The sequence below is a fragment of the Prinia subflava genome, chromosome 12, assembly GCF_021018805.1.
Source record: "Prinia subflava isolate CZ2003 ecotype Zambia chromosome 12, Cam_Psub_1.2, whole genome shotgun sequence".
NCBI classification, from domain to species: domain Eukaryota; kingdom Metazoa; phylum Chordata; class Aves; order Passeriformes; family Cisticolidae; genus Prinia; species Prinia subflava.
Window position 1 is genome coordinate 16,776,761 of NC_086258.1, and position 25,632 is coordinate 16,802,392.

The 25,632-nt window shown below is 47.5% G+C and overlaps 1 protein-coding gene across 2 annotated transcripts in view; it reads left to right on the top strand.

Moving 5' to 3' along the window:
• GAS7 (growth arrest specific 7) overlaps positions 1-25,632 on the top strand; it is a 76,868-nt gene that overhangs the window by 11,776 nt on the left and 39,460 nt on the right. The window contains exon 2 of one of the 2 annotated variants that reach the window (XM_063410147.1): positions 15,254-15,377. In XM_063410147.1, coding sequence (XP_063266217.1) covers positions 15,254-15,377 — 124 coding nt within the window. The remainder of the gene's footprint in view (positions 1-15,253; positions 15,378-25,632) is intronic. The other variant, XM_063410148.1, reaches the window with a different exon arrangement.

A 25,632-nucleotide genomic window follows, 5' to 3' on the forward strand; every position in this document is an offset into this window, starting at 1 on the left:
CTTCTACTGTGCCAGCTGCTGTATAATAGGACTAATTCATTACCCAAGGCCAAGTAATCACTCTCAATAGCAAGATTTAGAAGAGAGCCTATGACCTGTCTCTTGCGCTGCAGACTGCTGATGATCAGTGATAACTGAGACCAAATGAAGACTGGGAATTACTTCAGTTTGTTAGGGAATGAAGAATAGGACTTCAGGTATTTCCAAAACCAAATAATGTTTAAATCATCTTTTGGAAAATAATTTTGCGACGAACCTGAGGCAGCAAACCCCTGTGCAGAGTTCCTCTGAGCTGCACTGACTCCCCACTCCAGCTCCCTCTTCTGCTCTTGACCAGCACCATTTACTAAGGCTGAATATGAATCTTTGGTGAGGGACAAAGCTTTCCCTCAGTGCTTGCCAGAAACATAATCGTGAGCCAGAAACATAATTCATCTCTGGGATGGGACTGTGGCAAATTCTGCTGTGCAATTGCTGGCAGTGCCGGGGAGGAGGTTTTGCTGGTGTAAATCCCTGTTGCCAGCACGTTGTGGTGGCTGTGGCCAGTGCTCTGTGCTGCCTGCTGTGCCCCAAGCAGGATGCTGCCTGCTCTGGGACAGGGCATCTTCCAGCGTGTCTCTGATTCCCTCCTTGGGAATCCTGTCAGTTTGGAGGTGGGACTGCCACACCTCAGAGGTGGGACCCTGCTGGGGTAGGAGAGGAGGTCTGCTGGCCACAGTGGAGCCCCACATTGGAGACAGGGAACCCACAGATGGAGACCACCAACCACAAGCAGCATGTGAAAAGGGAAAGGAGCTGAGAACTGCTGAATGCTTCAACTCTGGCTGCATTTTTTACTCAGTTAGGTCAGAGAGCTTGATCACAGGGCTCCACCCAGTGATGCTCAGCAAGGTTTTCATACCACAGTCTTATAAGCTTGCACACAGTGATTTTGGTGATGGAATGAAGCTGGCTGCACTGAACAAAGCAGCTTTTTGCTGGGCAAGATGTGAATCTCTGGACATGCCTCTTTTGTGATCCTAGAATCAGAAATACACGAGCAGGAATGGCTGTAGTCCCTGTGTTAGCACTGCTTAGTGCTCTGTGTATGTGTCCCTGATGTATGCTATGGTGTAAGAGCTGCAGGGCTGAACCCACTCCTCCCTTCTGCTGCCTCCTGCAGCAGGAGCTGCACTGCCCTGGGGTCAGAGCTGTGCCCTGGCAGCCTGTGAAGAGCCACTCAGAAGCTACAGCCCATTTCCAGCCCAGAGTCAGGCCCTGGAACAAACAAATCCCAAGCTGAGCAGCTCAGACTTCTGCTCTTCTCTTAGCTCTGAGGAGTCACACTTTAACCACTGTGCACCTTCATCCTCTCGGGCACACCCCACCTTTGTAAGAGTCAAAATCATCCTGAGCCATCAGTCCTTGAAAATAGCAATGATTGTGGCTGCTGGGCTTTGTTCTGTGTGAGGGAGGTCTTGGGGCTGCTCCTTGCAGTGTCTCTCAGTGGTACCTGCTTGGGGTGCACAGCTGTAACCCCCACAGAAATGCAGCATTAGCAGCATCAGACAGCTGCCACGAGGGGCTCTGCCTGCCAGGGATGGCACCACTCTGTTTTTAGGTCGTGGCTTGTCATTGTCTCTCTGTTTGGGTGACATGCAGCTCAAAGGGCAGACGCCCACCAGCTTTTTATGGCTTGAGATGCAGTGCAGCTAAAATCCTTCAACATACTTTTTCCTTCTATTTACTGATTTTAATAAATAAGGTTACAGCTTGGCTTTTGATAGCCTGTCCCCCTAAGATGTCTCATTCTGCTCTGTGGAGAGCAACAATTGTTCCTCTTTATTACATAATGTATAACTCCCTCAGTTACCTTATCAGAATATTCCTAAGGAGTACAATTGAATTACTGTTCATCAGAATATAGGACACAATTTTTTCCTCTCTTGTAAGATTTTTCTTTTATTTATGATGTTGCCTTCCTTGACAACTTCCACTTTTTTTTCTCAAGGTGAGAAATTTATTTATAACTAAATAAAATATATGCATTAATAAATTTATGAATTCTTCATTGTTGTTCATTTCCCCCTCTCTCTGCTAGGCTGCAGCTCCAGCAGTAGTAAGGCAATATCTTCAGCTAAAGATATGAAGATATACCACCCCAGAAAAGAGCAGGCCAGATCTGAAAGCTATTCCTGTAACACTAATTTTGATCTCAGCCCTGTTTCCTGTCCAAAGACTTTTCTCTTTCAGTGGAGATCATGAAATGTTACATTCACTACTTCTGTTCAGAGCATGCTGAGAAAATATCTTTCAGCTCCAGAGGTTCCCTCTCTCAGGAGCCCAGCCCGAGGAACAACAACCACAAGTTACTGTGTAGTTTCAGTTCTCTATATTTTTAAATAATATAATTCTGAAGAAAATAATAAACTGAAGTATGCTGCCAGTATGTAGCAGAGTGTGATTAGTTAGGCACAATATTCAATGTGTTTAAGCATGCAAGACAACTACTAGAGTGAGGCTAAACCCAAGATAACCTCTCAGATTTCCACCCAAATGAAGCAGGTTTTATTTTTCTTCCCATGGTGAGAACCCGCAGCTGTGCAAAATTCACCAAAAAAATTCCTTCTGTAATCCTACCATCTTTTTCCCCTTAATCCAATCAATTACAGAAACCTGGAATGAACTGCACAGAGCTGCTGCAGCAAGAGCAGCACTGCCCTGCTGACCCCTCTGAAGTGCCAGTGAGGGTGGGGAGGCAGACACTGCTCTGTGGGGGCTGCAAGGAGAGCAGTGTGTGTACAGATGCCACAGGCACAGCCACCCTGCACATCCTGGGCTGCTGGGAAGCTTTGACTGTTCCAGTTCAGCAGCAGGCACAGAAATATCTAGAGTTGTGTGAAGGATGATTGGGCTGCGACAGGTCTTTACCTGGCAGGTAAAGGTCTTTATGTGGCATCACTGGAGACTGAGCTGCTCTGGGCTCCCCTTAAACCCTCTTGTGCCTCCTTGACCCCATCTGCACTCAGCAGCAGCCCTGTGAAGCCCCTCTTGAACCTCCCTCCATGCACTGCTCCAGCTCTCAGCACTGGTGTTTTCCTGGGGTAGCTTCTGTGTGGTGTGAGCTCCCAAGGCCACCGAGCACCAGAACCTGTTCAGAGTGGATGCTGAGGGTGGGCAGAGGGGCCAGACCCTGCTGTCACCTCAGTGCCTGCCCTGTTCCCCTGTGGCTGCAGCAGGCTGTCTCCAGGAATGCTGAATGTGTCCCATGTTTCTCTGGATGGGGGCTGGAACAGTTTGAGCACATGGGGGAAAGGTGTTAGAGATGGCACCAGAGCCAGACCTCAGCCTGGTCACTGACATGTGGTGTGCTACTCTAGCAGGTCCTCTCCACCTCCTGACAGAGCTGTCCAGCCCTTGTGTACAGATGATGCAAGAGATGCTGATTTCTCCAGAGGAGATGAGTGCTGGTTTGTGGCTGGCAGGAGCTGCCCAGAGCTCACCAGTGGAAAACTCCTGGGATGGGCTGGGCGAGGGCTCCTCCTGGCAGCCTCGGTGCCTGATGGGGGCTGTGTGTGTTTTTGGTGTCCAGTGGCTCACTTACAGTCTGCAGGAGAGGATTCATCAGCCTCCTGTGCCAGGTGAGCAGCTCAAGGGCAGAAACGGATAGATGTGGCTGCAGGTTCTTCTTCTCTGCATGGAAGAAGCACCACATACTTCCTCAGGGAGCTGCTGTGCTGTGACCATCCTGCTGGCCCATTAGAAATGCCAGCACAGGGTGCCCAGGGGGATGGCAGGTTTCTCATAAACTTCAAGGATTGTTTGTGCTGTAGTGTTCCAGATTTAACGGGTGAGAAGCCTTGGGACAGGAACTTCTCAGTCCTGCAAACAGTGAAGAACAAGTTCATCCTCATTTCAAAAAGACAAAACACTCCAATTCTTTATAGCCAACTGAGGAAGAGAAACTCCTGCGGTCAGACTCTCCCAGTGCATTTTCAGATGTCCAGGCTGAAGGAGGTGGATTGTCTTTTTCTCCCTGCTGATCAGAGAGCTGTGAGCACCTGCTCAGCTGAGGTCTGCTCTCCTGAGTGGAGCCAAGAGGCTGGAGCAGCTCTGCCTGTGGATGTGCTCAAACAGGCTGTATGGCAATCCCCACGAGGAACTGCACTGAGATGTAGTTTTTGTGTCTTGCCAAGCTGTTCTCCTCTTGCTAAGTCAGAGAGCAGGAGCCTGAGGGTGTTGTTATCAATCTGCAGTTTGAATTCAGCATCTGTTCTGCATCGTCCTGCTTCTTTCCTGGGCATGAGGCCAAGGTTTGGTGTCCAGGAGGTGGGACCTGCCTGCAAAAGCAGGGCTGTGCTCAGCCTCCCCATTCCCTCCTCCACAAACAAGGCTGCTGCAGCAGAGCAGGGAGGTGCAAATATGATTTTTACAGCCCAGAAAGCAGCTCTTGGGTTTGAATTAAATTTTCCCAGAATTATTTTTCCCCACCTTGCATCTGTCTAAGCCCAGCCCAAGTGTTCAGGCAGCTGGGTGCAGACCACAGGTGTCACAGAGAGGTTCCCCAGGACTTCACTGGAAGTCTCAGAAGGGAAGTAGCACAAACAGTGAGGTGCCCTGAGCAGGGCAAGCTCCTGACAGAAGGCACCCTGTAGGAACTTGGTGCTCTGGGTAATATCAAGAGAGTGTTTCCATGACTCCTGGATTAGCTGTACCAAAAGCTGTGCCACAATACTTGTTTTTTCCTGCTCTTCACAGGGTAGCAACTTGTGATCTGGAAATTTATGACCATTTATTTTTATGTAAAGTCTAGATTAAAAATGGAATTCTACATTTTCATGGAGGTATATTACTTGATGGCATGTCCAAGACACTCCTCTTTCATTCATCATTAAATCACTTTTTTCTCTTTCTGTTCATTTTTTTTTCTAGATCTCTGGTTTTTACTCTTTTTTGGACTAGATTTTCCATGGATTCTCAAAGATTAGCAAATGCTCTGAGAATTATGAGCCAGTTCTTCAGAAGTCCATCAATCTCAGGGTTCTCCAACTTATTCTTTCCCTATTGCAGACTGAAGTCTTTGTTGTTGGTAGTAACTGTGACAGCCACTTGATGATTGAGGACTTAATTAATAAATGACATTTTGTTGAATATCCTGAACATGGTCATTCATGGGTAGCTCTCCTCTGCTGAGCTTCATCTGGTTCTTTTACTTGGTCTTCCTCTTAGCGTACATTTATAAAGTTTTTCCTGTTACTGTTAATGCTTTTCTGCTGATTTTATCTACTTTTGCGCCTACACTTCTGTACTTGTCATAGGAATAACTGGCAGCTTTTTTTAATTTAAGAGCCGTCTAAAAGGTTCATTCTCTTACATGCCTGGTGCCAAGCACAAAGGCTTCCCAGCCCCAATGCCTTCTGCTGTTTCCATATTACAATTATTCAAATTCAGTGATGCAGTAACAGGTAATTATATGCTGTAATGGACATAAAGGAGGAAGACGGATATCAAAATGCCCAATTCCATGAACAAGATTAACTTGCTAGGTGTAGAGCAATCAAACCAATATATTTTCTTGATCTGCTTTGAGAGTGGTTTGATGAATCTGGAGTATGCAGCGGGTCACAGTGTCTGGGCCATGTTGGAAAGGTTTCTTCTTGGCAGGATAGTCCCAGGGACTGAAGTGCCAGGCAGTTCTAAAATTGCCAGTTTATTCATCACCTTCTTTAAACCAGTGTTAGTGGGATAGGAGACTGACTGGGAAAACAGAGTGGTGGAGGGGACCCAGTGACATTCATTGTGTTCTTCTGAGGATTCTCAGTTACTGCACAAGGCAAATTAAAATTCATCAATAACTGTTCCCAGGGATTTCCCCTCTGCTGGCAGCCAGGCAGAGATACGTGTGTGGTCATGTCTGAGCAACCTCCAGAGTCACCCAGCCTGGTGGAGAAGGAGGATTTTCCTGAGTGACATCTCAGTCTTCTGTCAGGGTACAAAGGCAGCCCCACGTTGGCATACTTAGAGAAGGGATCCCTGGAAAAATGCAGTAATTGGTGTCAGTGAGCCTGGCAGGAGTCTGTGTCCCAGTGAGGGGCACCAAGCATCCTGCACTGCCCCCTTGTCCTTCCTGTGCCACCCTGTGCTGCCAGCAGGCATGGGCACATGGCCCTGCTCTCAGAGCAGCAGTGGCTGTCTGTCCATCTGCCTGTCTGTCTGCCTGGCTGCTGGTCTGCCTGTCTGTCTGTCTGGCCACAGCAGCAGGGTGAGCTGCAGCTCAGTGCAGGGGCTCCTACAGTGTTCCAAGTGCTCAGAATGGCTTTCCTTCCATGCCTCATTTTGTTGTTTGTTTGTTTGCTCGCTTATTAAGACTTGTAGCAGCAGCAAAAACAAAATTAAAAAAAAAAAACAGAGGTGGTGTGTGTGTGTGAGTGCATTGTGCTGCGGGGTTACAGGCACAACAGTCACATTCCCCACGCCTGAGAGAGATTACAAGGGAGGGCGCAGGAATGTGCATCTGGCAGCACTTTGTATCTTGGCCATTTCACTGCTTTCTCTGCATCTGAGGTTCCCAAAGTTTTGGTCATGGAGGGCCGTTTAATCCAGGGAACAGATCTCCTCTGCGGGGAAACGCCATTCAAGAAAAATTGAGGGTGTTTGTAAATAAAAGGTTGCTGCTTGAAAAAGTGGTAAGTGGGGATCTGCCCAGCCACAGCAACAGGAGGAAGCAGATTTCTTTTTGAAGCAGAGGAAAGTGTAGCTATAATATGCCAAAAGATTGCTTAAGGTCTGGAGCCAGGAACAGAATCTGAGCTAACTATTGCAATTTTGTTTTAATTTCATGGGTTTTGAGATAGTACTTACAATAAAATCATTCAGAAATGCAGATCATTAAACATAAGGTTCTCAGGCACCTTGTCCAACATTCTTCCTAAAGGAGAGAAGATTAGTTAAGCCTTTTAAAATTAGTTAAAGATAAATTTATGCCTTGTCCTTGGAAGTGTCCAGGGCCAAGTTGGACAGGGCTTGGAGCAGTCTGGTCTGGTGGAAGGTGTGCCTGCCCATGGCAGTGAGTTGGAATGGGATGAGCTTTAATGTCCCTTACAACTCAAAACATTCTGTGATTCTATGCTAAATACAGACAACTAACTGGGATTATTCATTGCACACTCTCAGAATGTCCTTTTATTAATGTCTCATGAGAAGGAAGATACGCTAGCTCTGAAGATCTGACAAGCTCTCCAGAAATTTAGAAAATTATCTACAATGCTTTTACTTGCTTTTCTAACTTATAGATACATCACTTGCTCCAAGATGTTTCTGTAAATACATGTTTTTGGCAGAGGACTGCAGCAAAGTTTGAGGTTGCTGTGCCTTAGCTCTGCTGTGCATGCTTGTGTGTGCATGTGGGAGGGAGTCTCTATATTTTAAGGGAGAGTTCCTTCCTTCTTGAAAGGACACTAATTATTAGTTGTTATCAAGTGATTTTATTGTGTCTGGGAAACTGCAGAACCCAGCAGTAGAATGGAGCTTGTTAAAACACTACTGATGTATGAGAAATGAGGCACATGAAGGAATGCCCTGGCACAGATGGGAAAAGGGATGCTGTAACTGCAATGTTTGGAATTGCATCCAACTGCTGGAGATGCAGAGGATGCTGCAGGAAAATAGCAGCACAGGTAAAAAGAGCATTCAGCTAGGCTGAGCTTCCTGCAGTGCACAGGCTGGAGGCCCCACATTAAAACATTTGGCATTATTCCCAGATGTTCCATTCCTCCAAACCCAGCTGCACTCACAGGCACAGGAATTCCAGAAGGCAGCCGTGCTGCCCAGCTCTTTGTTTGCCCTCAAGCCTGCCGAGGGTGACTTTTCCACCCCCTGTTTTCATGCCACAGCCCAGGGAGAGGGGTCAAACAACGAATTTTAGTCTTTGGGAAGTTTCTTTTGTTAACTGCTTCCAGTCACCCTTCCAGGGCAGAGCACCTGGAGCAAGCAGCATGCCCCCATCTCCCTGGCTGCCTCTGACAATCTCACTGGTGTGCCACACTCTGCAGGCACTCAGGGAGAGATTGGTCCCCACAGCAGGTCATTTCAAACTGGAGACAAGCAGCTGCCTTGCTCGGGGCTTGTGACTCTCTGTGCCTCTGAGGGTGACTCTGACAGTACAAGGTTTGCTCCACAATGGCCCTGTTGTCCCTGGGTGCCCAGAACAACACAGCCCTTCAGAGCACTTGGCCCTGGTGCTCTGCCTCCTACCAGATGCTGGTGTCAGAGACGGAGTGGCACATCCCTCCTGAGAGGAGTGAGGCTTGTAAAAAAACTTCTCTGCTCCAGCTTTCTCACAGCACAGTCTCAGGCATCCAATTTTGGGAAGAAAATTACTTAATAATTGAGTGGTACAGTGCTAGAAGCAGCTCTGGAGAGAGACCTCAAACAAAGGAATCCCTGGGCTTTTACAGCCCTACAATCCACCATTGCAGTGCTTATTTTGGGTCCAGGGTCTCTTGATGTTCTCTGGCTCCTACAGAGTCTCAGGGTGACCAAGCACCCTCTGCTCAGCCCTGCAGGGCCCTTGGTCAGGCAAAGGGTCAGTGTCCATTCCCAGCTGCTTGCCAGGGGCTCTGGCTGTCCCCCCACTCCTGACACAACCTGCAGGTCCCACCTGAGCTCCTCCTGGAGCACTGGGGGTTCCACAGGGAAGGGAGGAGGGCTCCTGCCTGCTCCTGGGCTGCCCTGGCACAGGACACATCCAGCCCAGGGCTCTTGGAGGGCTGGCATTTGCCTCATCCCCAGTCTTTCACCTTCTTCTTCCCATTCCTACCCTACCAAGCCATGGTATGCTAGCTCCTGCTTGGGGAAGCCTTAGTATCCAGGAGAGCCAGTGGCAGAGCTCTGGGTCTCCATTCCTAATGCCTGACCACCCTTTTGGTGAAGAATTTTTTCCTAATACCACGACAGTCTGTCTACATGACCCCTCTTTTGCCTTTCAAGGTGTGGAGGCTGCATACAGCAGTGCCAGCTCCTTGTGGCAGCCTGATGATGTGACAGCTCTTTTCCTGTCCAGTGTGGCCATCACCTGTCCATGCATGGCTCAGCTGGATACAGGAGAGGGGCTGCTCAAAGGGATTTGGACAGATTTGTCCATTAAGTGATTTGTTTGTTAGCACAGAAAGGAAGAACAACTGTGTGTTTTCCTGGGGGTTATCCCTGAGCTCCCTGTGGGTGCATTACGGTCACTGTGTTCTAGATGGGCTTTCTCAGAACAGACACGACTCCTGTCTGGCTGTCCGTGGTCCTTGGCACCTGGTGAGAGGGTGGTACTTCATTTCCCCCTTCTTGGTTGCTCCTTCAGTGCCAGATCTCTGATCCCCTGTCACAAAGTGCTGAATGCTGTCACCCCCGAGAGCACACAGAGAAGAGAGCACAGGAAAGGGAGCAGAGCTCAGGCAAGAGATGAGAAGGCTGACAGCTGGGCTGTCCTTTGCAGACTGCTCTCACCCTCCTGCTCACTTGCCACTGCCCAAATCCCTGCTGTCAAAGGCTTTTTATTGTCTATAACCAATCTCTTCAAATCAGGGCCCCCTCCCAATGCTCTTTCTCCACACTGAATCTCAACCCTGCCGTCTTTCCTATGCTTCCTACTTCTTAACACCTGCCTAGCTTCCCTCCTCAGCCAAACCCCACTGATTGCTATTGCCAAGCACTCCCTGAGCTGTTGCTTTTCCAGGGAGTGAGCATCGTCTGTGGCAGGATCTGGACCAGACCTGGTGCCAGAAGTCCCACACCACCCACCACAGGGGCCAGGCTCAGCTGCAGCTCAGTGCTGTGGCTTCTCCCAGTCTGGCACACGGCTCTGTGCACCAGGCACATGTTGGGAAGGAAGGGAGAGGGCTGAGCTGCACTGGAGTTACTCAGATTCTTCATTCTGATTTGACAGCCCCTGTTTTGAAGGGGTCAAGATAGGATTCACAGGTCAGAGCATTTCTCTTCCCACACATTTTGGTCTCTCACACAGCACCGAGGCAGAAAATATCACCCAGTCTGTCTCTCTGGGTCATGTATCCTTCAGAAACAGCTTGTTTTTTCCTCATTTATGGTACTGAAGGAGAAGAATATAGTAGTCCCAGAAGGCTCATTCTCTGCTAACACAGTGCTTTTCATGTATATTACATTAAAGCAAAGTCCTGGGCACATGCCTGTGCCACAGCCAGGGAGCTGGGTGGGTGAGAAGGGAAGCTTTTGGCAGCTGTGGATCTGGCTGGAGACCAGGCAGAGCTGGATGGGAAGCATGCACACTGTTCCAGAGCAAAATGAGACAGGAGAGGTGCAGAGGTATGGGAGAGCTGGCCACCCATTCCTCCTGGTCACAGCCACCAGCTGTGGGAAGGTGGCAGAGATGGCATCCAAGGAAACGACAGCTGCATGGAGATGCAGGAGTTATTTAGGAAGAAGAAAGTGTGAAGGAGAGTGGCGTGGCACAGAGAAATCTTATTAGCACAGGTAGATTTTTAAAACTGGGAAAAACGAGAGCTGCCAGGCTGAACTGGCATGTGGGTATGTGCTGGGCATCGATCAGCCCACAGCTTCAGCCTCAGCACTCTGGGATGCTCTAACTCAGCACAGGAAGGGGACTGTCCTCTTTGGGGACAAGGGCTGGTGGCACAGGAGGCTGGAGCCACAGCCAGGGCACAGGAATGGCACAGCAGGGCTGCAGGGCAGTGGCACGGGCAGGGCCACCCAGGGAGGGTGACTTGTCCCCAGCAGGATGTGCCATCCTATTCAGCCCGAGGGGAGCTGTGCTGGTTGCTGTGACAACCAGGACAGATCATATGACCCGTTCCACTTTCTATATATAAATCTGTTTCACACAGTGTATGTGACTCCATGGAAACCAAATGTTGAGCAAGAAAGATTGCATAAAAATGAACACAATACAGAATGATTCAAAGTACGAGGCAGAGAGAGGGCTGAGGGGTTGGTGGGTGCCCCAGGCCTTCTCCTGGGCATGGGCTGGTACAGGCATCAGCTGAAGCCAAACGCAGACCCTGCTGCTTTAACTGCACCACACAGCACCTTCCTGTACCTAAAGAGGCTCCAGGACAGCTAGAGAGGGACTTTGCACAAGGGCCTGCAGTGACAGAGAGCAGGTTTTGATAAGCTTTTAGGAAGACATTCTTCCCTGTGAGGGTGGAGAGACCCAGAGGTGCCCAGAGAAGCTGTGGTTACCTGGAAGTGTCCAAGGCCAGGCTGGATGGGGCTTGGAGCACCCTGGGATAGTGGGAGGTGTCCCTGCCCATGGCAGGGGGGTGGAATGAGATGAGCTTTGAGGTCCTTTCCAGCCCAAACCATTCTATGATTCTGTGGTTCTGCCTTTAGTGCACCATACCCTATGACACACACCTTTTCCAAGCTCAGTGGTCACACAAACTGCAGTTAGACAGAACAATAAGCTCAGTGCTGTCAGTGCAGAACAAGCCATTCCCCACAGGACACAGGCTGTTCTGGGGCAGATTCCTGCTGTGTCCTTGCATTGCTCCTTGCAGGGAATTTCCCCTCCATATTTTGCCCATTTTTCTGTCACCACTGATCCTCCAGTCCTGCAGGGCAGCTGCTTGTTTGGGCACTGTGGCCTTTCCTTGTGCTGCTGGCTCTGCAGGTGTGTCTGGACAGGTTGGCAGCAGCAGGTGAATGTGCTGATGCTGCCCCCCAGCCCTTTCCCACAGCCAGAGGCTCCTCTTCGTTTGCTCCAAGGCTGTGTGCTCTGCTGAAAAAGGATCATAAAATCATAAAAGAATTTAAATTGGAAGGGACTTCTCAAGGTCTCTGGTCAAACCCCTAGTTCAGAGTTAGATCAGGTTGCTAAAAGCCTGAACTTGTGGGTTGGGATTGTTTTGTTTTCCTGTCCCTGGGGTTTTGTGTTGTGAATTGCCCCTGGTCTGAGCTCTGCTGGAGCACTGTGCAAGCCCACACATCTTCAGGGAGCTCAGGCTTGTCGACACACAGATGTTTCCTCCCCAGGATCCCTCTTTGAAGGAGAATGGGGATTTCCTGCAGCTTGAAAATGGGAAGTCATTTTCCTCTATTGAGCAAGGCAGAACTTGCCTCAGAGTCATCATGGATTGAACTCATGTGTGTTACTCCCTGTTGCCTTACTTTGCTGCATAAAACCCTCTTTGGCTCTTTTTCCACTACTGGGACAGGATTGCAATGCCAAGGGCTTTTCCAAAGGAACAGAATGAGCTGGGCTGCTGCTAACTTGATCAAGAAGAGCAAGAAAGAAAAGAAAAAGAAAAAAGTCAGAAAGTGAGAGGAGGTGGAGTGGGAGAGGCACCCACCTGCCTCTCCCTGCTGGCTGTGCTGCCCTGTTCTGGCCCAGACAGACAGAAAACATCAGGGCTCCAACAGGCAGGCTCTGGCTGCTGCTCTTCTTCATGTGAAGCATCCAGGGTGTCTGACCCAGCTGTCCTTCTCTTCAGACATGCCTCTGGACCATCAGTGTATAGCAGCACACAGATGAAGCAGTATTTCCTGGTCAGGGTTGTGGTGCTGTGGGGTGGCTCTCTGGCCCACACAGGTTGTCCTCTTCATGACATGCCTGGTCCAGTGCCCATGGATGCAGGGGAATAAGCACAGAGAATGGTCAGGTTTGTGTGCTTTGACCTAAACAGCAAATCCCTCTGATTCTTGTCAGTGCTGGTGTCCTGGATTAGGTGAGTTAACCCCACAGATCTGTTCTTATTACACGTGCTTACCTTTGCCATCTCTCTGTCACGTGGTTTGGTGCTGAAGAGCTCCAGTGCCCTTGTGCATTTGCTGCTCATTTCTGTTTCCTCTCTGCTCTGCATTTATCAGGAGAATTCCATCCCTGTGTTTCTGCAGGCAGCAGAGAAAAACCATGGCTTGTCATGTAGAACAAGACCTGTTGAGTGGCTGGCTCTTGTGTGTTCCCCTGGAATTCTGATCCTAGGAAATCTCGTGGGAGAGAAGTGCTTGTGCTGCTGGATTTTAATGTTTTGTGAGACACTTTGATCCCTTTTCCAGGCATCAAATGCAGATGGAGGAGGATTGCACTGGGGTCACACGTTCACTCCTCACATTGTTCAGGCTTCCTGTTTCCTCCACCATGTGTTGCAGACATCCTTTCTGGGTCCAGATATGCCTGTCCACCACCACGGTGACAGCAGCTGGTGACACTTCCAGCAGGGACAGTGAGGGGAGTGGCCTGAACTTTTCTGAGCTCAAAAGTGCTGTGGGAGTTGGAAGGTTTAGAAAGCAGAAGGGACTGCAAGCCCAGCCTGAGCTGGGGCAGGGGTGTCAGGGTCCTGCCTTTTTCCCTTTATTGGAAAAGAGCAGAACTTCTAGAAAGAGGCACTTAATCTTCATGGAGGAACCACAAGAAGTGCACAGCTCCCTGGTAAGCCTTGATACTTATCCTCCTGATTGGCAGATTCATTTCAAGCTGAGCTTTTCTTCAGCTTCCAGTCCCTGCCTGCTGCTCTCTCCTTGCTGGTTTGCAATGCTCTCTACTAATAAGGAACCTCCTCTCCATGCAGACATTCTCTGTTGTGATTTACTGTTCTCAGAAACTATCCTAGCAATAATTCTCCTAAAACAGGAACAAGAAATCAAAGTAATAGTCCGATCTTGATGATCTAAGGAAAGGGTGCATCTACACATGGGTACCTCTAAACACTTTCTTTGTTCCATGTGGCTGGAACAGGGGGCCCTGGTGAGAGCTGGTGGGTTTGGGAGAGCTCTGAAGCCTTTCTGTGGGTGCTGTGCCAGATGTGGAGCTGATTCTCCTCCCTATCCCAGGGGTGGGAGGCAGGGAGTGGGTGGCTGTGTGGTGCTGAGTTGCTGGCTGGAGTTATACCACAATCCATGCATATAGAAGCAAACTGTTTCCTCGTTGTTTCCAAGACCTTCAGCATTTGGCAGTACTGAGATTTCCTCTTGATTGTCATTGATAGAGACCGCTGTGCTCACAGCACTTCTTGATTGGCAAAACCAGAAGCAAAGGTAGAAATATTAGTAACCAAAAAGTAGAATTAGCAACTGCAAAACATAATTTTTATACGCTTTTTGAAGCAATGCACATTTTGGCAGAACTACAGCTGAAACACTGGGTTAACTTTGCTTTTTATACTGTTTCCATCTAACATTTGCTGGTGTTTATTGTATACCCTCCACATCTGTCTCTTGGCATAGCCTTTAATGTGGAGCCGTTTCACTCACCTGTGAAAGACCTCTGCTTTTCCTGCTGTCCAGCAGAGAGACATGAAGCAACACTGAAAATGTGACTGGAAGGATGCTGGGGTGATTCAGGGCTTCCCTTAAGCAAACTGGGAATGTCTGTCCTTGCAGGGCACTGCTGCTGACTGTGCAGAGTGGAGGAATACCATGGGCCCTAAAGTGACCTGCTTGGCACATGGAATCACTGTAGGATCATAGTAAAAATAGGGGTAGTGGGAATCGAGGGACTTCAGTTCCAGAAGGGAAAGAAGGTGTTAGGTACAGAAATGGGGAGCGTACTGCAAAAATGTGTGAAATCTGGATCTTCTGAACCAGAACCCAAGGCTGGATTACCCTAGATTCCTCTTTATGAGGTTTTCATGCACAGTCTGGTGTACCTTTGTTATCCTCAAGGCCAGATATCCTTGAAGGGAATATGAGGGAACCAACCTGCTGCTGTATTCTTGTGGGTCTGGTACACTCCCACACTGCAGTTTACTTTTCTTCAGCGTGCTTTTGCAAACAGTAACAGAGAACCATTAATCCCGTGGTGGAGGAGCTGTCCCAGGATTTGTTCCTGTACCCCGTGCTATCCAGTGGAGCTTACTGGTTTTGTGGTTCAGGTGATGGTGCCCCTCTAAAACAAATTGTGACAGCACCTCCATGATCAGTGTTTTAACCCACTGCTATATCCATGGGAAGGTAAAGGAGGGCCAGATGCCTCTTTCTCAGACACTTGATCATTTCATGCTTGCATTTTACTGCTCAGCCAGAGTCATTTTCTTGGACAACTCCACGTGCTCCTGGGACATTAAACACAGAAGGGTTCACTTCTGTCCCAAAGGATGATTTCTTCAAGGCAGTGTTCCTTCATGTTCTGGATGAAGCTAGCACAGATGAAGGGAGAAATGGACTGAAATTCTTCGGGTTTATTGGAATCTCTAGAATGCCAAACCACATCATTTATTTCCAGCTGTGTGTGTGGTTAGACTTTACATTATCTAGATATTGACTTAATATGCTGTTTTTTCTTTTCTTTTCTCAGCAGAAACCCCGAAAGGCAACTCCTCAGCCAGGAGAAGACACCTTGAATGGCCACCTTCCCCCCGGCTGGCAGAGCTACATGTCACCCCAGGGCCGCAGGTACTACGTGAACACCTTCACAAATGGTAAGTGGGGGTGGCTTTCCAGTAAACATTTCACCATACCAGCACAGATCTGTGTCAGGAAATCATCTTGCTTGTTGATTTTGGTAACAAAAGTAGCTGCAGAGCCAAAGTAATTAATACGATCCTGACACCGTATGAAAGAAAATACAAGAAGACTTTGATCCTCTGTCATCTTAATTCTGACCATCAGAAGACATCTGAAACATTGAAAAAGACAGAGAATGTAAAGCAGAAATACCCCTGCCTTAAATGTTTTAGAATCTGAAAAGTTGTTAAAGATACAATTTGTCCACATTCACTATTTCCTTTACCTGGAGATATTTCTGTCTCTATATACACATACATGTAAAACAGTCTGATGGAACACCAGATATCACAAAAGCACCATTGGGGAAAACAGAAACAATGAATTGGTGAGACTCAGCTTGCCCATGGAGACAAGGAAAGGAAAACACATGTAATGGGACAACACAGACAAAGCTTTCAGTCTGCATTTGTGTGTTTTATTTGGTGTCATTTTGAGAACCAGACTTAACTCATGATCTTATCACCTGCTCAAGACCTGTCCAACTTGTACCACCTCTGCTTTACCTGAGCCTCTCTGTCGAGCTGCTCTTCTCATCGTGAGCTCACAGCAGCATTGCAAAACAGGGTCTTGTGACCAGCAAATCCACATTTCTTTAGCAAAAAGAATGCCAGAGTGAAGGGAGAGGACAGCGGGAGCCTTGTTCACAGGGAAGTTGCAGCCATCAGGAGTGACCTGTGGCATTCCTTTATCTCACTCAGAAAGGAGAGCCAGGGGCACCTCGTGGTCTGTTCAGGGGCTGATGTATTTTATTTCAGAACTTTTGGCCCAGAATTTTGCCAAGTCATTATTCACTGGAGTTTGATGCACTCGCATCTTATAGGACATTCCCTCCAGAAGGTGCATTTCCCTTTAACCCTGCCTCCATTTTCAAGCACAGTTTGCTTTGGCTGATGGGCAGCATCCCCTGCAGAGCTGGGGAGATCAGCAGGAGCTGGATACCCCATCCCCACTGCAGTTCAAATGTAGGGGAGGAGGAGATACTCAGTTCTGAGCCATCACTGTGATGGACCCACACTCACTGTCTGAGTAAAACCAGTAAGAAGCAGAGCATGTTTCTTTTGTGTTAAGAGCTCTTGTCACAGGGACCCTAATTCAGAAAGGTGAGGGACTGGGACTAAATATCTTCGTGTCAGGCAGATTTTTACTTCCCTCACAAAAGTTACAAGTAATATAACAAGGGCCAATTGCCATATCCTGCTTGGGAGCTCAGGCCAGAAATCAGGAGTTTTCTGATTCCTCTAGGAAGGGAGGATAACTTTGGCACAGGCTGACCAGGGAGGCAGGGGAATCTCTGTCCTTGGAAAATCTCAGAAACTGCCTGGACAGAGCTGTGGCTGATCTGTTGTTAGCAGTGATCCTGCTCAGAGTAGCTGGGCTGAAGGCTTCCAGAGGTCACTTCCAACCACTCTTTCTCAGGAGAATGCCCAAACCACCCATGGTTGTGCTCTCAACTATTGCAGTGTTGTGTGGTTCACAGAATAACAGCATGTAAGAGAGGGTAGAAGTGAGGTTTCTGTGTTCTGAGCCTTGCTTTAGGGATCACTTATTCAAGTTCTGTTTAGATGAGAATCTCTTCACCAGACTAATCCTAAGCCCAGCTGGCTTTGAAGTTAGGCTTGCTCTTTTTCCCATGCTGGATTCAAGAACCCTGCATTTCTGAGCCTCCCATTGTTCCATGGGGGCTGTAGCATTTTTTTGGATAACAGGAATCTCCTGCAGCATGTGCAGGGGCACCCTGACTACCCTCCAGCTTAGCTGGTGTTCCTGGCAAGCTCAGCTTATCTAACCTTATCTCAGTTACAATATGCTGCTGCCTCAAAGTCTCCTAGCTGCACTGAGACTGCAGCTGGGTGATATTGCTTGAGAGTGTTTTTGCTCTGGTTGGGCCATATTGCATGATCAGACTCAGATCTCAAAGGCCTGTGCTTCCTCCAAGTGGATTATGTGCCACAAAAGTGTCACCTGTGGTGCCATCTAGGCTCCAGACAATGCAGAATGCAACCTCCAGGCCTTTTGGCTGAAGTGTGTGGCGAAGCCTTACCCAGTCCTGGCATGAGCAGCTGTCTGGACACTACTTTGATTTAATCTGACTAATTAGCTTTGACCTCCGATCCCACAAAACCTGTAGTTCAGGACTATCCATAGGCTCATGATGGTCAAATTTCATGTTGCTACACTTTCTTCCTTGACTGTGCTGCAGAGCTGGACCTGCTGAGCTGTGCAGTCACCATGAAGTCACATTTGGCATGTGAGACTTGCTCCTAACGGTGGGACTGCATTTTGACACTCAGAATGTTTTCCCTGGGTTTGAGCCACAGGATAAGTCAAAGACAATCTGCTATAAGCCTTAAACCTGCAGTCCCCATCTTTCCTGTGGTGGAGCTGCATTGGCAGGGTGGTGTTTATTGCCAGTCCCACAGACTGGACAGCTCACTGCTGACTTGTCTGAACTGCTTATTTGTCCTGTCACTGCTGCAGCTGCTGCTGGGAGTGCCAAGATAAACACTGGCAATGTTTGTCACGAGGACACGGTGCTGGCACACATCTCTGTCACAGGGCTTCCTTGGCCTTCTGTCCTTGTTGGCGTCCTTAGCACCATTGTTCCAGCAGCAGGAGCCAGGTCTCTTCCCCATCAAGGTGTAGATGTGCTTCTAGGCTGCCCTCAGTTTACCATTTACCAGATGATGAAAGTACACTGAAGCATTTGGGAGAGGTGTCACTGTTTAATGCACGCACATGGGAACTCAGAGGTGAGGGGAAGACAGCTGGCCTTCAGTGGCTTTGACAGATCTCTCCAGCCTTCAGTGAACTATGTAATTAAAGGTCTCTTAATCATCGTTACCCACCCAGTTGATGCAAAACTCCTGGTGTGTAATGTCACAGCCATTTCTCAGACCTCCCAGGGACCAGGAATCTCCTTATGGAGAGGGGAGGGAGGGAGGGAGGGAGGGAGGAAGGAAGGAAGGAAGGAAGGAAGGAAGGAAGGAAGGAAGGAAGGAAGGAAGGAAGGAAGGAAGGAAGGAAGGAAGGAAGGAAGGAAGGAAGGAAGGAAGGAAGGAAGGAAGGAAGGAAGGAAGGAAGGAAGGAAGGAAGGAAGGAAGGAAGGAAGGAAGGAAGGAAGGAAGGAAGGAAGGAAGGAAGGAAGGAAGGAAGGAAGGAAGGACTTCACAGCATCCCACAGGATCCTTGGCTCTCCTCAGCTGGAGCCCTCCCAGCAGTTCCCTGGAGCTCTGCCTTGCCCATGTGCTGTGTGCACCAGGGGATCCTGTCCAGCTGCTTCCATCCAAGGCTGCTCCATCCCTGGATGCAGCTGCCGAATCCCTGATGACAGCATCCTGCTGCAGGGCCCCTCTGATCCCACTTTTGCAGGGTCCAGAGGGATACAGTCTTGACCTGCCACTAAATGCAGTTAATTGCTGGAGTGCTCCACTCTGGCTTCTCCTTCAGGGCTCTGGTGTTAGACAACAAATGCAGCACTACATTTCAGATTGAACAGCTCTCTGTGAGCTCTCTTGGAGCCTGGGGCACACAGATCCATGCTCCTTTCCTTTTGCACATGTCCCTGAGGCATTGCTATCCTGCAGCCTCCCTTTGGTTGCCTGTTCCATCTGAGATCTCTCATGCACGAGGTGGAATAGACTCACCCAGCAGCATGGTGAGCATGCTGTGGGAGCTCCAGGCACTGTGTTCACTGTCTGTTCATGTAAATGTTGTGTTTGGACATCCTCAGAGTGGCATGTCCTTCACTGCAGCACTCCAGCTGTCCTGGGTGCCCACCAGTTTCCTTGCCAGTCAGTGGGAGACATATCCCAGGGCAGAGAGAGGGGATTCATCCAGCTCAGGGCTGTGGCTGAGCCTTAGGTCGGGTACAGAGCATCCTCCTGCCCCACTCTGGAACCCTGCTGGCACCCACTGCCTTCTGAGGGGGAATGCTATCAAGAGCAGGCCTTCTTGGCAGGTCTGTGGCAGTTTTAGCAATTCCATCATTAAAAAGCTCTGGTGAGAGGAGGTATGGACTTTCTCATGGGGTGGGACTGTGGCTAAACATTTACCCAGCATCCAGGCAGGTCCAGGCAGGTGAGTAGGGGACCTGTGTGAAGGAAGGCAGCTCACTGATGGGAAAGCAGGTCTGAAAAGCAACAAAGGCATTCTGAAAGCTGACTAAAGGGAAAACAAAACAAAATTAAATCACAACCGGCTGCTGCAAAACTGTTTGCCAGCTCATCCTCAGAGCATGGTCATCAACAGCCCCTTGTCCAAGGGGAGTTTGTACTGAAGGGAATCCTGCAGTGATTTGCCCAGAATCCATTCTAGGCAGCATTTCCAGGGATGAATGGCATGTTGACATTGAGAGCACTTATTCAAACAATAACTTTTAAGTGGAGCTGGGAGAGAACACGGCGTTCTCTCCTGCCCAGAACAGGCTCAGAATTCACAATCACCCTGGAATAGGAGGATGCTGTTCAGTAAAGATGCATTTAAGATGAGAGATTTCATCAGAAATAATTAAGTGGCAACGACAGGCAATGGAACAGTTTACAGATGAAGACACTGGGGCTCTGGAGGATCTGAAGTTGAGTGAGAGCCAGCAGTGTTGTGCTAGTACAGACCAGCCAGCATTTTCCATTGTATAAATAGGAGTGTTGTCTGTGAGGCATGAAGTAAGCCTCCAACTTTACAAGGAAATTATAAAGCCTCAGCTGGAATATTTTATCTTGTTTGGACTCTTCACTTCAGGAAATATGTGAGTCAGTTGGATAAAGCCCAGAAGAGAGTAGCAAAATTGATGGAAGATGTGGAAAACATAGCCTGTGGGTAAATGCTGAGAGATTGAGGGTGTCTGCCCTTAGAAAGCAAAGATGTGGACAGGGTCATGTAAATAGGCTTAAAGTGCAGAAAATGCCATTAAGAAGAAGACTGTTTGCAATGCCTGTCATCACGAGATTTCAATTTCAATTTCAGTTTTCATCACTAGAACACATTTCAATTGCAACCAGGAAAACTAACCCTCCCAAGTTCTCTTGGAAGTGAAGCGTGGGAGTACAGGGTTGCCTGGGAGTCTGTGCCACTGGAGCAGGTTATGCAAAACCATGAAAATTCACATTGGCCTTGCTCTGGGATAGAGCAGGGACAGTATGACTTCCTGAAATCCCTGTCAGGCCTGGTTTTTATAGTCTGTAAAGCCTAAACTTTGAAGAAGGTCAGCAAGCTGAAGCTGTCCAAGCTTTGGTGTGGTGGAGCTCTGTGCTGCTCCCCAGATGAAATGTGTGTAGTCCTGTGCCCCCCTCCTAAAGGCAAGAGGTGTTTGGTGACCTGTCTGTTCAACACCTTGTCTTTCTGACCATGCCTGGTGATGCATTTTCTCTGCCTCAGAGCAGAAGCCTTTTTTTTGGGTTAATTGTTTTATTGCTCTTAGTGCTTGAGCTATTCAGAAGTGGTAACATCAGTATCCACTCACATTCCTGGGGAAGAGAAATGGGATTTTAGGGGCAAGTAACATCTTGATTCTTCTGAGCCTTCACAATACAGCAGATGCCTCCATTCTTGTGAGGCATTACTGTTATTGTCACCATTGTTTCCAGTGGTTAATGTCCTTCCACGCTGGGATTCTCTGCCTTTGTTGTACATCTTGACCCTGAGATGAGCTCAGAGCAGGGTGTTAATAATGCCAGGGTTGTGGGTTTGATCCCCATATGGGCCATTCACCTCAGAGTCTGACTCCATAATCCTTCTGGGGCCCTTCCAACTCAGACTATTTTATATTTCGTGATCTTATCTGACTGTAACAGTATTTCCACTGCGTGTTTTGTGTGGTCTAATTTTCATTATCTTTACAGGAAAAAAACACAAGGAATTTGTTCTTAACTTGAAATAAATAGACAGTGTTCTTATGTGAAAGAAAAATGTTAGGAAAATCAAGAATGAAGGAATTAGGGTGACCCTGGATAAAACAGATGTGCAGAGGTGACAACCAGCACATTCCTGTCTGTCTCCACTTGATATTCCACCAGATGAACACTCCACATTTATCATCCTTTGAAGCAGGTTCAATCCTGAAAGCACTGTAAGGGCCTCTGAGCTGTTACAACCTGCACAACAAAGCCCAAGACAGTTTCAGGGTACCCAAGGTTTTGTGAGCATGGCTTTGCTGCAGGAAGGGTGAGTCTGCACCAGTGACATTTCAGCTGGGTGCCTGGCATCTGCCTTGTGCAACATCTACACACATCCCTGCTTGCCATGTCCAAACACCAGAAAGAGTGCCCAGAATGCACAGCCACTACGTGGTTAACGAGTTACTCAGTGCCTGTAGGAGGGGTTTACAATTGTGTGTGGGTGGTAGATTCAGCAGGAAAATATTTCATTATGCTGAAGAAATTCTCTGATGGGCTGCAGCTGCAATACCTCTTGCATTAGTCAAACAATAGCACTCCAGCTACCTTGCCCATCATATCAAAGGTGACTTATGTACTTGTGACACCAGTGATTGTATGGCTTACTGCCACCTTGCTTTCACAGCTGAGGCCAACGTTATGAGGTGTGTTCTTATTTCCAGCCTTTTCTTATCTTTTATGCAAGGTCCTTCCCATTTACTAAACAGCATTTTATCTCCTGGAAAGCAGAACTTCTGCTTTTGCGTTATCTTGATCCTAATTAAGGTCCATATACTCTTATCATCACAGACATCATTAGTAAAGTGCCACCTGCAACAGGAAGTTCTGGGGCAGTCCTGAAATGTGTGGCTGAAAGTGGTCACATCCCTGAAAGGTCTCTGAGTTGAGGGGTTTTATTCATGCCTCACCAACTATGGTCACCTCCTACTCCAACTCATGAACTGCAGCTCAAAGAGTAAGTCATCTATGGAGACACCAAAGAGATGTCAAGCATTTTTATTACATGCTTTTTCTCATACAGTTAAAACGTTTCAGTGACAATTTCCCTCTCAGATTTCTGCAGAGTAAGCAGACCCAGAGGTCCATGGCTTGATCTGCCTCATTCTTGTAGTTTAGACAATGAAACTATGGAGCATTTAGCTCCAAAAATAGAACTACACATGACACCATGCTGAGGTACTAAATCCATTCCTGAATGGAACAGAAGCACATTCGGGAGGGATTGTGCTGGTACATAAAGCCCTGACGTTTGGCTGATGAGGTATGTTCGGACTGGAGAGCAGCTCCTTTGACCTCAGAGTGCTACTGGATTCATGGAAGAGGGACCAACAATTCATTCTTAGCTGCCACAGTGTGATCACAAAAATCATCAGGATATTCTCAGAAGCTGAGTTTCTTGACTAACACAACGTCCCAGAGTGTGTGGCTCTCTGACACATCATGTCATTTCTCATTCTGCCAAACAGAAGTGAACTTGCTTCCCCCAAACACCGCAGGTTTCCACTTTTCCTCTGGTAGGAAATGTTTCACCACTTCTGTGAAAACCCTCTCCGGTTCCGTTGGCCGGTAGAGCTTGGATCTTGTAACTGTTTTTTTCATTTTATTACGTCATTTCAGTTTTAACAAGTGGTTTTCTCCTGCCTTGCTGTTCACTAACTAAATTCCACAGAACCACGGAGTGGTTTGGATTGGAAGGGACCTTGTGCCAGCTCCCTGCAGGGGACACGTTCCACCAGACCAGATGGCTCCTAGCCCTGGCCTTGAGTGTCTCCCAGGGCTGTGAACAAAAAGAACTTCTTTTTCTTCACAGTCCTTCTTCACAGTCAGGAATTGTCTGCAATTGTCTGCTGGGTCATCTCTCTCCAAGAAACTACTGCTTATTCCTTCCCCACACTGCTTAAGTGGTCTAATTAACATGTGGCTGATAAGGGAGGACAGAACTTGTTAATGTTGGTCTGCCAGTGACAATTTGCACCCAGAGTACAAGGCTTTAGCTGGACTGGAACATCCTCTGCGGAAAACTGTGTGGGATATAAAATCTAGGCCAATATGGAATCTATTCCTAAAAGCCGTGATCACTGTTTTACCACAGGGTTACAATCAGACTTCTGATTTTCCAAGCACCCGGACTGAAGGCTCCGTGTGGCACTCCCAGGCAAGACTCTGCCTTTGCTGGGTCAGACAGTGCATCATCTCTCAACAAGCCTTCTCTGTGTCTCTGTAAAAAAAGTCATCCCCCCACTCACTTCTAATCCCCACTCTCACTTCTAATCATGACTAAGCTGCAGAGAAATTTATGTCACAGTCTTACCTTGGCAAACGTAGTTTCTTCCAGTAGATGGCATTCCAGCAGTGCAGTCCTGATCCAGATTAGTTCCTATCCCTACCTGAGCTGCCAGAATAATCCCTGCACAGAAGTGGACTTTTTTTGCCTCCTAATGCTCAAAATAAATGGAATTAAAACATTCTTGTTTATTTCCTACCCAATTAAAGATGTTTTTTCTATTTAATGGATTTTATGGCATTGATTTTTTTAAAAATTTTTCAGTGTGCTTAACTCCAAGGTCATTTTATTTTGGAAAATTTGTCAAGACACTGAATGTTTTGGATTAGATTCACAAATCTGCTAACCACTGGGCACTGCTCTTTGATGTGTGAATTTTCTGCCCTCAAGTTATGTGTCTGGGTCCTCTGTGCGACAGAGGGGAAGAATGAGGCACTGCACAGCATCTCCACAACAGCCAGCAGGCAGAGCACAGACCACTTACAAGGAGCAGCTGGTTATTTTCACAGAATCACAGAATATTCTGAGCTGGAAGGGGCCCACAAGGATCATCGAGTCCAACTCTTGAGTGAATGGCCCATACAGGGATCAAACCCACAGCCTGCATTTATTGGCACCATGCTCTGGTTAACTGAGTTACACCTCTTTAACCAATTAATTAAATTTTATATATATATTTTATATATATTATATAAATATATAAATTTTATATATATATATTTGGTAGGTTTTTAGGTGTATTCCTCTGTAGTGTGTCAAAAATGCAAAAATGCTTGAGACAGATATGCTTGTGTGAAACTCCCAAGCCAAATATGAAGGTAACTTGCTTTATTGCTAACATCAAAGTCAGTGCTGGCAAAGAAAACCTTGCTTCACTGACTGCACTGGGGCTCAGCATCAGTGGGCATCACATTCCCTTCTCACAGATCTCAACTCACATTATTAATTAATCAACAATCTAAAGTTTTTAAAAAAATCTGCAAGACATGTGGGTACTGTATTGTTTGCCTTTGCCTTACAGGAAATTTAAATTAATGTTATCTTTATTTAACCATGCACTTGTGAATTATAAACCAAGACAAGCTGACTCATAAAAGACAACTCTTTGCATTTGATTTTGCTTCTGTTTAGTTAAGACACTTCTCAGTGATTCTTTATTGACCTAACGTGCAATTTATTTACTTACTACCCAGTTCACAAAAACAGGCTAAAATTTAAATATTCCCCCGTGACTCAGCAAAGCTTCTAGTTCATCAGGTTTTGCACTTGGAGGGAAAGAAAAAGCTCAAAGTATTTTTCTTTGCAAGCAAAAGCATGCTGTGCCTTGGGGAGGGGGTGAGAGGGGAGGGATGGGGAGGGGCAGGATGTGCATCTCAGAGATATTACAGGTGTGGGGGTGGCATCTGATTCCAGATCTATAATCCTGAGTTCTTTCCTCAAAAAAGGAACCTAACACAACCCTTGAGGACATCTCTGTGCGTACATATACACATAGACATCTGTATGCATATAGATAAATATATGTGTATACATATGTGCACAAAGCTATATATAAAAATAGGCCTTTTATGGTTCTTGAAGCATGTTAACATCCTGCTTGGTGCCCAAATAAGCACTGACCCGGGAGAGGAGGCCTTATGTGCCCTGAGGGAGGTGCTCACTGCCAACCCTAAACTGTTGACCCTCATGGGCTCTTCTCCATTGCCACATGACCATGGTCATCCAGAATACTGACACAGATGCAGGATTTCAGGCTTTGGCAGAATTAGGTGGTTGTTGATTGGGATTTGGGAAACAGCAGTTTCAAATGAAGGAGCCAAAGTAGTCCTCAGACTTGCTTATTTTCTTATTTGATACCACCTGGCAATCAGTGTTGTTTGGTTGATTTGGAACTGACACCTGCATTCAAAAGGAATGGTTCCTTGGGCTTTCTAGCTGGACTGCTGTGGAAATTGCTGCTCTCACTCCACTGTCTTCTGTTCACAACTTCTA